The 14,194-nt window shown below is 44.1% G+C and overlaps 1 protein-coding gene across 1 annotated transcript in view; it reads right to left on the minus strand.

Moving 5' to 3' along the window:
- The window catches only part of ascc3 (activating signal cointegrator 1 complex subunit 3), a 52,739-nt gene that overhangs the window by 19,244 nt on the left and 19,301 nt on the right, over positions 1 to 14,194 (minus strand). Inside the window, exons 12-20 of the mRNA XM_040008488.1 lie at positions 12,804 to 12,902; positions 12,568 to 12,736; positions 11,709 to 11,929; positions 10,290 to 10,375; positions 9,944 to 10,110; positions 9,614 to 9,759; positions 6,536 to 6,656; positions 6,251 to 6,393; positions 830 to 967 (exon numbers count right to left, since the gene is read on the minus strand). Coding sequence (XP_039864422.1) covers positions 830 to 967; positions 6,251 to 6,393; positions 6,536 to 6,656; positions 9,614 to 9,759; positions 9,944 to 10,110; positions 10,290 to 10,375; positions 11,709 to 11,929; positions 12,568 to 12,736; positions 12,804 to 12,902 — 1,290 coding nt within the window. The remainder of the gene's footprint in view (positions 1 to 829; positions 968 to 6,250; positions 6,394 to 6,535; positions 6,657 to 9,613; positions 9,760 to 9,943; positions 10,111 to 10,289; positions 10,376 to 11,708; positions 11,930 to 12,567; positions 12,737 to 12,803; positions 12,903 to 14,194) is intronic.

Raw genomic sequence — 14,194 nt, forward strand, 5'->3', positions numbered from 1 at the left:
AACCAATCACAGCAGATGCCCCGCCCCTCCCTGAGCCTGGTGCTGCTGGAGGTTTCTTCCTGTTAAAAGGGAGTTTTTCCTTCCCACTGTCGCCAAAGTGCTTGCTCATAGGGGGTCATATGATGGTTGGGTTTTTCTCTGTATCTATGAAGCGCCTTGAGGCGACTGTTGTTGTGATTTGGCGCTATATAAATAAAATTGAATTGAATTTTGCCACACATGCTGCATATCTATGTACACTACATTGGTGCAGTAGGTTCGAGTTTGTCTGCCTTCACATGCACAGTGGGGTCAGCAGATGCAGATGCTGACCCCACTGTGGCAGGGTGTGGTTTGTGGCTCAGCTGCAGGGGAAGGGTGGAGCAGTGGGTTCAGGGGGCGGTGCCAGGGGAGGCTGGCTGCCACAGCTGTCATCCATCACACCAACCGTGTCGTCCTCATTTCAGTAGCTGCCTTAGGAGAGAGCTGTGTGGTGTGTGAGCAGGAGAGTGCAGCTGGAAACATGTGCGTACATGAGAACGCCAAAGAGCCATGTGAACAACACTGTAAAGCACTTTTTGCTTTTGTTTGTCCGTCCTTATCAGCCACTTCTTCCTCACTAAACTGCAGTTCTATTAGGTGCATGAGCGCACAGGAAGGGCAGGGGAGGGGCCGGTTGCATTAAGAGATTCGATTGGTCAATCCAGTGTCAGTTATGCAAATAAATGAACAGGCTGCTGTCAGTGCTGCTAGGACCGTAGCCTGTATATTTATGGAGACACTAACCCATCAGCCTACATGTGCATCAGCTGTGCCAGATTAGCAGCCCAGCAGCGGGGTGAGGGAATACCTGAATCTTACAGTTGACAAACAGCTCCTCTACAGTCTTTCTGTCTCTCTCATGGAGGCCTGCATGATGCATGCCGATCCCAAAGGCCAGTGTCAGCTTCAGGTTGGAATCTCGAACGGTACCAATGATGTCCTCTATCTGCAAACAAACCAGAGCACAGACAGTGATTAGTACGAAAAACAAATCTCACCGAGGAGTAACGAGCTCTCTAGTCCCAGGGCTTCGTTACGATAAACTTTGCTTCTAATGTGGTCTGTCGTGTTCATTTATTCAAAATTGTGCTGTTACACTGGGCGCGTCTCTGTGGACTTTTGCCATCCTCATGTACATGTATAACATATTTAAACTGGACATCAACCCAATCCTGACTCACGAATCTCATATTGACTGATATGGAAAAAAAACTAGGTTGGTGATTTGATCCTAGACTCCTCTAGTCTGCATGCCAAATATCTGTTGACAAAATACTAACCGCATGGTGCTCTCCGATGCATCCATCAGAGTGTGAATGTGTGTATATATATACACACACACATATACATATATATATATATATATATATATATATATATATATATATCTAGTAGGGGTGCAACGATATTCGTATCGATATTGAACCGTTCGATACAGTGCTTTCGGTTCGGTACGCATATGTATCGAACAATACAACATTTGTAATTTATTTTATCAACTTTCCTTCTGACGATGCTGTCTGTGTTGAGCGCTCAGTGAATCTGCGTTCGACTACTCCGCCTAGGCTGCACTGTCGAGCGCAGATCCACTGAGCGCTCAACACAGACAGCATAGTCAGAAGGAAGAGCGCAGGGCAAGCTAGCGAGACAGAAGTTAAGCTCTACTTGCAACAGGCAAATTGAACCTCATTCAGATCTGGCGTTTGGAATTATTTTGGTTTTCATGTGACGTATGACCCTGAAGGTAAGAGAGTCATGGACTAAAGTAAAACAGTATGTTGGATGTGCCATGCAATGCTCAATTACATTGGTGTGAACTAGTGTGTTAGCGCAGTTAGCTCGTTAACGTGTTTGCCGTCTAGCCCCATGCACGGGGCGATCGGCGGTAGCTCGTTAACGGAGATTTGCCGTGTTGTGGCGTTAAGGTCATTTCAACGAGATTAACCTGAAAGCACTAGTGGGAACACAACGAATATGACTGCACATTTATGCCGACATCATCCTAGTGCAAAGACAAGTGGAAGCAGACAAAAAAAGCAAGCATGCTACTAACTTTAGCCGAGTCATTTAGACAGCTGTTAGCACATGATTCTCCTTATGCTGCTGAGAATATAGCCCAGAAGAAGCGGATAGTATAGCTTTTATTTTGGAAAGAGCCATTTCTCTGTAATAAACTCTCTTTTCCAAAGATGAGTGATTCCTCAATCAGATACAGGGCTTGCAATATCGCTAGCCCGACGTCCCGGAGCTAGCGATTTTTTCAGTCGGGCTACCAAAATCTATCTCTGCCCTGCCCGTCGGGCTATTGTAGGAAAAATATATGTCAATGCTTTTGCATTCTTTCAGAAATGTAGCTGGGTAATTATGTCATTGGCATCGGTGAGCCACTGTCAATATGTGACATATTGAAGTCGCGTTTGAATTTGCGCTTGTTTTTTTGCTTTCACTTTGCAATCGTGCGAACTGTGTATAGAGAGCGACAGCACTGATCTGTGAGTGATGATAATTTGTGCACCAATTCCTCTGACATCGTCTTATTAATCGTTAGCTTACTATGCAAACATGACAAGTGAAATCTCCCGCAGCTTAAACATGTGAGAGGTTGATCGCGCAGAGAATCGCTGAGCTTATGTGAGTGAGCGTGTAAAAGCATTTCAGTTCTGCTGAGCCAAATAAGACAGGTCAGGGTGAAGAAGTGACAGCCAAAGAAAAGCTTACCACAAAACGGAGAAGTTATGACAAATCAGACTATAAGGCCAAAAGAAAGTGCAGCTTTATGGTTTCATGGACAAAAGAATTTCTGTGGCTGCAATATGACGAGCTAAATAACCAGGGCTGCACATAAGTGGTCCGCAGGTGCGCATTCGCTGTCAAAATAAAAAACACGCACAAGGGTTAGGGTTAAATTTAAAAACTGTACTTTTGAGTTAAAATATATATTTATAATTTTAATAAATGACAAATTAAAAATGCATGAACATTTTTTTGTATCGAAAAAATATCGAACCGTGACACCAAAGTATCGAACCGAACCGAACCGTGAATTTTGTGTATCGTTGCACCCCTAATATATATATATATATATATATATATATATATATATATATATATATATATATATATATATATATACACATACACACATATATATATATATACATACATACATATATATATATATATGTATGTGTATGTATATATATATATATATGTGTGTATGTGTATATATATATATATATATATACACATACACACATACATATATATATATATATATATATATATATATATATATATATATTAGGGGTGCAACGATACACAAAATTCACGGTTCGGTTCGGTTCAATACTTTGGTGTCACGGTTCGATATTTTTTTCGATACAAAAAAAATGTTCATGCATTTTTAATTTGTCATTTATTAAAATTATAAATATATATTTTAACTCAAAAGTACAGTTTTTAAATTTAACCCTAACCCTTGTGCGTGTTTTTTATTTTGACAGCGAATGCTGCGGACCACTTATGTGCAGCCCTGGTTATTTAGCTCATCATATTGCAGCCACAGAAATTCTTTTGTCCATGAAACCATAAAGCTGCACTTTCTTTTGGCCTTATAGTCTGATTTGTCATAACTTCTCCGTTTTGTGGTAAGCTTTTCTTTGGCTGTCACTTCTTCACCCTGACCTGTCTTATTTGGCTCAGCAGAACTGAAATGCTTTTACACGCTCACTCACATAAGCTCAGCGATTCTCTGCGCAATCAACCTCTCACATGTTTAAGCTTGCTGCGGGAGATTTCACTTGTCATGTTTGCATAGTAAGCTAACGATTAATAAGACGATGTCAGAGGAATTGGTGCACAAATTATCATCACTCACAGATCAGTGCTGTCGCTCTCTATACACAGTTCGCACGATTGCAAAGTGAAAGCAAAAAAACAAGCGCAAATTCAAACGCGACTTCAATATGTCACATATTGACAGTGGCTCACCGATGCCAATGACATAATTACCCAGCTACATTTCTGAAAGAATGCAAAAGCATTGACATATATTTTTCCTACAATAGCCCGACGGGCAGGGAAGAGATAGATTTTGGTAGCCCGACTGGAAAAATCGCTAGCTCCGGGACGTCGGGCTAGCGATATTGCAAGCCCTGTATCTGATTGAAGAATCACTCATCTTTGGAAAAGAGAGTTTATTACAGAGAAATGGCTCTTTCCAAAATAAAAGCTATACTATCCGCTTCTTCTGGGCTATATTCTCAGCAGCATAAGGAGAATCATGTGCTAACAGCTGTCTAAATGACTCGGCTAAAGTTAGTAGCATGCTTGTTGTTTTTGTCTTTGCACTAGGATGATGTCGGCGTAAATGTGCAGTCATATTCGTTGTGTTCCCACTAGTGCTTTCAGGTTAATCTCGTTGAAATGACCTTAACGCCACAACACGGCAAATCTCCGTTAACGAGCTACCGCCGATCGCTCCGTGCATGGGGCTAGACGGCAAACACGTTAACGAGCTAACTGCGCTAACACACTAGTTCACACCAATGTAATTGAGCATTGCATGGCACATCCAACATACTGTTTTACTTTAGTCCATGACTCGCTTACCTTCAGGGTCATACGTCACATGAAAACCAAAATAATTCCAAACGCCAGATCTGAATGTTGCAAGTAGAGCTTAACTTCTGTCTCGCTAGCTTGCCCTGCGCTCTTCCTTCTGACTATGCTGTCTGTGTTGAGCGCTTAGTGGATCTGCGCTCGACAGTGCAGCCTAGGCGGAGTAGTCGAACACAGATTCACTGAGCGCTCAACACAGACAGCATCGTCAGAAGGAAAGTTGATAAAATAAATTACAAATGTTGTATTGTTCGATACATATGCGTACCGAACCGAAAGCACTGTATCGAACGGTTCAATATCGATACGAATATCGTTGCACCCCTAATATATATATATATATATATATATACATATATATATGTATATATATATATATATACACACATCTACATATATATATATATATGTAGATATATATGAGATAATATGTCATTATTCTGAGAAGTGTCTGTGTAGCAGTAAAATGAAACGATGCACATAAGAACCAATTCCAACCCAGTTTTGGGAGAAAGAAAGATGACGTTGAATAAAAACAGTGATTCAAATTACATTTTAAATTTCAAATACACTAACTGAAGTGAAACAGTGGGTATGAGATAATAACGCTCAGGCTGTAGAAATCAAATGGAAGAGAAACATCAGGCCCTGAGAGCAGCAGCAGAGGGAAGAAAGAGCTGTCAGGCCAGAGATGGGATTTGTCGTGGCGGTGACCCCCGGCGAGCGTTAAGCAGCCATCACTAGAAGCCTGTCAGTCAAACAGCAGGAAGCTGAGCTGTTACACAGGCCTGTGCAGGGAAGCAGCAGGCAGCAGCATATATCAGTGGAACACACACACACTGAGGCAGGAGGGCTATACACACAGAAATCTGCCTATGGTATAAGACACTGCATATTTACTGAGTCTGCAGGGCCCAGGAAAGCAGATCTATGACTTTGACATCTATAATTTAGGTTAGATTAGTAATGTTAATCCAGAAAAATAAACAGGTAACAGAAAGGTGAGGACGGGCACAGTGCTCAGCTCATTACATGTTCTCAGTGTCCATGAAGGGAGGCCTAACTTAAATACATTCACTGTGAACATCATTAATAAAGAATCCAAATCTATGAATTAATCATATATTTGGCATCAGAAGGGAGGGTGAACGCCACCCCAGCAGTGAAACACGGCTGTGGGAGTATCCTGCTGTGGGACCAGTGTCTCTAGAAGTGACAGTGATGTTGTGATGGAAGGACAGAAGGACACATAACATTTAGAAATAAAGCTCAGCAGCAGTCAGCAGTAGAACTGGGTGGTTTTCCACTATCACCCAACGCCTGGCCTGGGAACGCCTGGGTGTTCCCAGGCCAGCTGCAGGAGGCGGGAGAGGGAGGCCTGGGCTTCTCTGATTGGGCTGCTGCCCCCACGACCCAGCCCCGGATAAACAGAAGTGTGTGTGTGTTTGTGTGTGTCTGTGTGTGTGTGTGTAATATATATACACTACTTATTCTTGTTTTGATTTTGTTGTACTAATGTAAGGTGACCTTGAGGGTCTTTAAAACGTTTGAATATTATTATGACATATGAGCACAGCGTGCATGAAAGAGCTGCTGTGTGTCAGCAAACCTCTCTCTCATCCTGGTGCAGCCACTGTTTGGGGTTGTCCTCTGTAGCCAGGTAGGCGATGAGGTCCAGGGCGGTCAGGCGAGTTTGCCTTCGTGATGACACAAAAATGAGCACAGGCTTGGCTGGAGAGTGAGCGCGTATCGCTGTGGAGAGTCCAAAACAGTAGAGTTAGTTTCAATATTGCACATGGTCAAGGAGTATTACCAAACAATGCTGCATTAAAAGCCAGCAACATCTCACGTGCACATGTGCTAACGTGCAAAAACAGTGTGTACAAAGCTGCACCTTGGAAGGTGGGCTTGTTCATGCTGGCCATGCGGGGGCAGTAGTGCTGTCCTGGAAAACCGTGGATGTGAACTTCAAGTGGGACCGGGCGCACAGACGGACGGAAGTTAAACAAACCCACCTGTTAGACCAAAGACGAGAAGAAGAGAGATTTAATGTGCGCAGCTGGCAACAGGAGGCCCGTCTGTCTGCAATGTGAACACTCTGTCACTGTCATGCAGGCACAGAGCTGCTCTCTGTGTTTACTGTGTGATAAGGCGCTATGGCCAAAGTGAACTTACTGTGTGATAGCATGTTGAAAGTGTGTGTGGCATTTTTTGCAGTGTTATTATATTGAGGGCTGCAGCATGTGTGCAGATGTCTTAAAAGCCTGGATAATGGATTAGCAGCTCAGTCCCAACAGCAGCCAAGCAGCCAGATTTATGGACAACACAAAGACAGCACGTCTCCTCTACAGCTCTGAAGGCAGAGCAAAGGAAAGCTCCAGTGTTTGACTCTGATGGTGCAAAGTGTAACTCACATCTACACACACTACAAAGACTGGCTGATATAAAGGTTTGTTAAACTGCTGCAAGCTCCTTTTAGTCTCTAATGTTCATGACACACCACAAAATCAAAGTACTGGATGGACTACACACAAACATGGAGGCTGCTGATGAAGCTCATCATTGAGCAGCAGCTGCAGGGCACGAGCAGTGCACAGGTACAGCTTCAACACCAAACTGAGCATGATGAGGACTTTGTCCTTTGTTTGAACTGGGACAGTTTCCACCACTAGCAGAGTAACTATTACCCTGAGTTACTATTACCATGAGTAACTATTACCCTGGGTGGAGCCAATGCCACATGTGTGTCTTTGTCTGCCTGTGTGACATAAACAGTCATTAAAAGACAAAACATGAGTGGGAAAAATAAGAAAACTAAACACTTCATTATGATGTGAAAACAAGAAGAATCTGAATTCTAATCTATGATAGATGATCAAATATTAACTAGTGAACACAGATTTAGTCTTACGACCCTGGACGCAGTTGGCTCAGGACGAGAGCACAACGAGCCTTGTATGCATGTTAAGAGCTGAGAATGTGACATCAGTGTTACAGTAAAATGTTTCCTCTCCATCACTCTGATGCTCAATGTTGTTATTATGTATCATATATGTCACACTGATACAATGATACAGACATGAAAACAGAGAATGGATATTTATGGTTTCTGCCTGAACAACAAAGAGCAAGCAGATGGACACACATGCACGCTCACACACATGCGCACAAACACGCGCGCACACACACACACACACACGTGCGCGCACATGCGCGCTCGCTAACACACACACGCACACGCTAACGCGCACACACACACACACACACGCGCTAACACACACACACACGCGCTCTAACACGTGCACACACACACACACACATGCAGACACGCACGCACACACACACACATGCATGCAGACATGCACGCACACACACACACGTGCGCTAACACGCGCACGCACGCACACACACACGCACGCACACACACACGCTCACACAGACAGACGCTGTTTTACGTTACAAAATATTTGACTGACTTTAGCTGGTAAGCCTGTATATAAAGGATGGCAGTGTGTGATGTAGGGGTGGGCGGTATAAACGGTATACGGTAGAAACAATATAAATTTGGCCACCGGTAAAGATTCTGACTGTTTTTTTTGCAAATTTGCATTATAATATTTATTTTCGTTTTTCCTGCAGTATATAAAAATTGGTGTATTTCAAAAATAAAACTATGAAGACACTCAAAATAAATTTCCCCCGGTTGGAAACTATTTTGTGCAACTTTTTTGTATTTACAGTTTTGAGGGATAAGCCTCTTAAATTTCTCTAACTAGAAATATATGTTAAAAAAACAAAAACGATCTTCAATTTTTTTGTAGTTTATTGCACTTTTTTGCAATTTATGTAATTACTATGCACTTAATGCAGACATATTATTAAAATTTGGACTATAATGGTTGTATTGATGTATAACAACTTGAAATGCTCCCACAAATGGCACCACAGCATGTAAGAATATAAAGATAAGCTCTGGTGGACTTGGTGCTATGGTAGGTCTTAAAGGGTTAATGACTAACCTCGTATTATGGATGAATAATCTCAGTTGTTCTCCTGCTGAAGTTTGGTCCGTGTACAGCATCCTGCCATGTGATTGCATTTGTCTCTAACCATCAGGAACCCTCATGTTAACTTTTATAAGTGTAAAAGTGTTAGTGTTCGTCCTCCAGCTTCACTGTGTTTATGTTAGGCTAACGTAGCTGTTTTGCTAGAGATCACGTAGCACATCATTACAGTATATACCAGCGAGCCCAACTTCAGTAACCCTACAAACGTCACTGCTGTTTAGTTTTCTGTCTTCATTTATGTTGGAAGTGATAGCAGAGCTGTATGTTTGAATTTTTCAGAAATCTCTCAGTCAGAACATGCTATATCATGTTTAGGTGGAAACTAGCGAGCTAACTTCCTGTTAACTTCTAACTCTGTTATATTTAATAGATTCTGTTTTCATGGATGCCTGGATGTTAAACTTCATAGTTACACCTGGTAAAGCAGCAACGCTGATCATTTTATTAAAGATGAAAGAATTTAGACAGTTTTTAACTCTCAGTGTTCGTTTGACTTTGGGACCTGAGGCAGACGGAGTTTAGGACCCAGATTCCTCCGCGAGGCTCCTGACTACAGCAGCAGTAATGCTCCAACAATCCATCAGGCGGTGCGGCTTCATAGTTTAGCAAAGTTGTACTAAAACATTTTTGACAGATGTTTGAGCGCCGTGTAGCACATAAAATCGGTTTGAGGTCAGTGAGCACAACCAGAATTCATACATAAGGAGCACCGGATTATAAGGCGCACTGTCGATTTTTGAGAACATGATAGGATTTTAAGTGCGCCTTATAGTGTGTACAATGCGTTATACAGAAGAAAAGAATATATCACGATATATCGTTAGCGCACATGTTTCAGATTATACCGCGATGTGGATTTTAGGCCATATCGCCCAGCCCTAGTGTGATGTAATGCAGGTGCCGACCTGTCCGATGCCCAACCAGTCAGCCAGGTCTCGAGCGTTGGCCAGAGCCGTGGACAGCCCAACTACTCGAACACTCTTGGAAGTGTGAGACGAGATGAAGTTGGTCCTGGACACAATGACCTCGAGGACCGGACCTCTGTCCTCACCTGGAAACAGACACAGTGCTAACGCTAAAACAGCTAACAGGGAGTCCTGTTTCAGGGCCTTCACATGTTTATATTTAGGACATCATGGGCTACATGGAGCAAAAGCTTTTTTGAGCCGTGGTGAAGAACATACAGGTAGGACCTGCTCCACACCAGCGGGCCCAGGTGTGCTGTAGACTCTTACCCAGCAGGTGGATCTCATCGATAATGAGAATCGCTACTTTCTGGACGTAGCTTCGATTCTGCCAACTCCTGCTGACTCCATCCCACTTTTCGGGCGTGGTGACGATCAGGTCAGCTTTTGCTATGGCTCTCATGTCTGGAGTCACGTCCCCGGTCAGCTCCACCACGCTTCACAAGCACAAGAAGAAACTGTTTGTTGGTGTCATATGAACAGCATTTACAGTGTGTCTGCAGGAGTAACTCGATTATGTTTAAGACCTAATTGATACCAGTTTAAAAACCATGTCATCATTAGCTAGTTTCATGTGTTTAAGGCCTCTTCACATGCAGAGTTTCTCTGTTCTTACTTTTTTCCAAGTTTCTCTTCAATCCTGACCTTCCAGTCCTCAATGCGCTCCCTCACCAGGGCCTTCAAAGGGGCAATATACACGACCTAAACACAGAACACAGGCAAACAATAACTCGATCAAGCTCGGCTAGTTTCCCTACACTGACTGCTCTGCTGCAGCATCTCAGCTGCCTTTGCTGTGTGTTTAAACCACCTGTGCTGACTGCTGCTGGGATTCAGGGGTCACAGGGTAAGGAAGGGTGTGGATCTTGTTTATTACATGAGTGAAACGACCACAGTAAGGCGATCCACAGAGAGCGTTTACACTCATCATTAGGGTTTCTTTCTCCAGGGCTGAAATACATTTTTATCAAACGGCCAAAAATAACAGTAACATGCAGACCGTTGACAGACTCATTGCCTTTTATAAAGAATAATTCTGTGTATGTGTGCTGTGCATCCATTCATTCACAGTCAGTGACAACAGCAGGTGGACTGCAAAGCAAACAGTTAACCAGACTAAGTGGACGTGGCATCATTCACACCATCAAAGCCCCAGAGCTGATGTTGAAGTAACAGTGGATTCCTTATAAGCAGTGCAGCTCGGTGCGTTGCTGAGGAACCTCCAGGAGCCACAGCTGACTCTGTTAGCGTTGTCCTGTGGGTACACTAACCACCATCGAACTAAAGAGCAAAATTCTTCATGACGACTTCCTCTAAATTTGCACAATACAAGTCAAAGTTATGGACGTAACGAGAGTCGTGTAGAACAAAGCTACAGACACCAGAACTATGTTCACATTCCTCAGAGTAGCTACCAGATTACTGGTAATGGCTTTTCCCACTTTTAGCCCTGTTCCTCCTCTTAATGAGGTCATCGCCTGAAACTAAAATCAGGAAACTCTTGAATGAATCTCGTTTTAAACACACGATGTGATCATTACGGTACAGCCAGCATGTGACCGCGTGTTGTTGAAATATAATGGACTAGCCCGCTGCGTCACTGTTTACCAGTTAGCCCACCATAGTGACGCTAACACTTCCAGCTGTGCAGACTATGACCATCACACAGTTGCTTATAATGGAGCAGATGTTCACTTCAATTCAGTTTTGACTCCCAAACAAGTGCAAGAATTATGAAAACAAAACCAGAGAGCTCAAAGTTCTGCAACGGTGTGCTTGTTTTCACCTTCCAGCACATCCTTTTCCTTTAATTGATCTATTCCTAAAATCCCCAATGTCCAAACCCACAGTTCATATATACTTATGTAGTCATCTGAATTTACATCATGTCTCAATGAAATGCAGTGTTAGGGCCTGTACAGCTTTGATGGAACGATGCTACGATGACTGTAAAAGCAAAGAGCTGATGCTGTACACGGCACTGCGGAGGGTTCTCTGTTCCTTACATGCCTACAGAGGGACTCGGGGACGCTACCTTGGAGGACGGATACTTGTTGAAGACCCGGAACATGGCCATCTCTGCTGCGATGGTTTTTCCAGAGCCCGTCGGCGCTCCCAGCAACACGTTGGTGTCGGTGTGGTACAGTGTGTGGAAGATTTGGGTCTGGATGGGGTTGAAGTGAGTGAACTTGTAAAGGCTCTCGTACTCTCGGTTACCCAGAGCAGTCACTGGCAACGGCTGGAGGTCTAGTAGCTCTGAGAGTGAAGAAGTCATGCAAAGGATCATGGGACAAGGGTCACAAGACAACAGAGTTTAAAGGTGGCCACATGATACAATGATTATTAGAAACAACAGAAACCAATGTGAGACGTTTATATCCAAACTGTGATGCTGATCAGAGTGTAACGTGACCTGGCCCCAGTGTGCAGGCTTGTCCCCAGCAGCTGATGTTGTGCAGTTTACTTTTTCAAACCTTATCGTGATGATCAGTGCGCTCTGGTTCCAGTAAGAGACAGAGCACTCAGAGCTTTTATGTCCAAAGCTCCAGCTGTGGCTGAAGTGGACACACGGCTCTGCAGCTCTGCTTATTATGGCCTTGACTGGTTTGTCTAACAATGAGAAGGTCAGCTGACCAGGCTGTATCTGACATAACCAGTGTGGCTCAAGAAGTAGAGTCCAGTAATCTGAAGGTCAGCGCTTCGACCCTAACAACACCATCGTGCTGCAGACAGATCCGTGGGTGTAAATGCAAAAATCAATCAATAAATATGTGAACCAAATCTGTGAATACAGCTTCTACTAAAAGGGCTGTAAGTACAGGTCCACCTTCTTCACAGAGCTCAGAGTAACATCATGAAGGCCTGTGGGGGGCACTGTGTGTCTGAGTGTGTACCAGTGTGTGGGGGGTGTCGCTCTGGTAAGATCAGGTCCTGGAAGTTGATAATGCAGACAGCTTCAGCACCGAGCCATCGGTCAGAGACGGCCCTGATGTAGTACTGTGAGGGCAACGGCTCAAAGATGGGAATGGTGAACACGATGTGCTGAGGCTCTCCTGACACCACCTGAGGAGAACAGACGCGTCATTCTCTGTGCTTTGTGTTCATCTGAGCTGAGACTCATACAGCAGACCTGTTTCTTCTGCAGGAGGAAGTACTCAGAGTGGTAGATGTGATCATTCATGGCATCTTCCACCCACAACCACCAGGGCTCACCCACTGATCCATGGACCTGAACCACACAAAGAACAGCGTTGAATTACAGTCTTTTCAGGGAACCAACACTTATTTTAGTTCCCTGATTAACCCAGGTTCGCCCTGCAAGGCCCAGAGAAACTGCACAAATCCCAAGAGCTACAAAAGCCACTGAGTGAAAGCCTTTAATCTCTCTCTCTTTTGCAAAAGATGTTTTTGTTTTTTATGTTTGAAAAATGGCATCTGTCTGCACGTCCGTCTGTCTACATGCATCACTGGCCACATCTGTGCATTCTTGAAACATGTGTAGGTGTCATGTAGAAGTCTAACAACAACTGCCATAGTTTGAAACGAAGAAGCAGGAAATTAGTATAAACATTCATCTATCACTGAATTGAAGTTTTGGAAACAGCACAGAAAGAGAGTTAAGGTTTTTAACCCCCCCATGAATGTCTGGTACTACTACCACTTAGACCAGGGGTGGGCAACTCCAGGCCTCGAGGGCCAGGGTCCTGCAGGTTTTAGACCTCCCCCTGGGTCAGCACACCTGAATCACACGATTAGTTGATCTCTGGAGAACTTCAGAACATTTTGAGGAGGCCATTAAATCAGCTGACACGTGTAAACCTGCAGCACACGGCCCTCGAGGCCTGGAGCTGGACACCCCGACCTGTGCCAGAGGGAAACCCAGGATGTCTTACACATCGTTACACATCGTTACACATCATACGCTCTCTGTGTCCCTGTAAAGTCACATGAAACTTTCTTTGGCAAAGATGAACATGGATCCTGTAACAGATGGCGAGGACCCACAGACTCACCATCATGGAGTCAGTCCAATAAGCAGAAGCACTGTGCCCCCCCCCTTGCTAGAGTCCCGAGGTGACCTGGAGCTGGGTTCTGTTCATGCCCACCTGTGAGCGTGTACACAGCACTCGGGGGAATCACTTGAATTTGGGGACATGACAAACATTTGAATGCCCCGTGCTGATGTTACAACCTAAATCACCAAACCAGCAGGCAGTTTGCCACAAACAGCCAACGCTGCTTGGAGAATGATGTCATCCTGTATCATAATGAGTCAGCGTGGTGCGTTTCCTGGCCGCCACCAGGGAAGTGGCTCATGTGTCGGTGCATGTGTCGCGGCTCTGCAGCAGGATCACAGTTAAGCCAGCCGGTATTCCATTACCACTCTCCCATGATTGCAGCATGCATTGCTAATCGGACATAAACATTCATCTTCGTATTCAGCCCTGCAACGAGCTTTCTGTGCGTGACAAACTTTGGACTAAGCTTCACATGATCCCTGCTGCCCACTAAGGTGGGACA

This window comes from Simochromis diagramma, unplaced genomic scaffold, assembly GCF_900408965.1.
Source record: "Simochromis diagramma unplaced genomic scaffold, fSimDia1.1 OVJJ01000313.1, whole genome shotgun sequence".
Lineage (NCBI taxonomy): Eukaryota > Metazoa > Chordata > Actinopteri > Cichliformes > Cichlidae > Simochromis > Simochromis diagramma.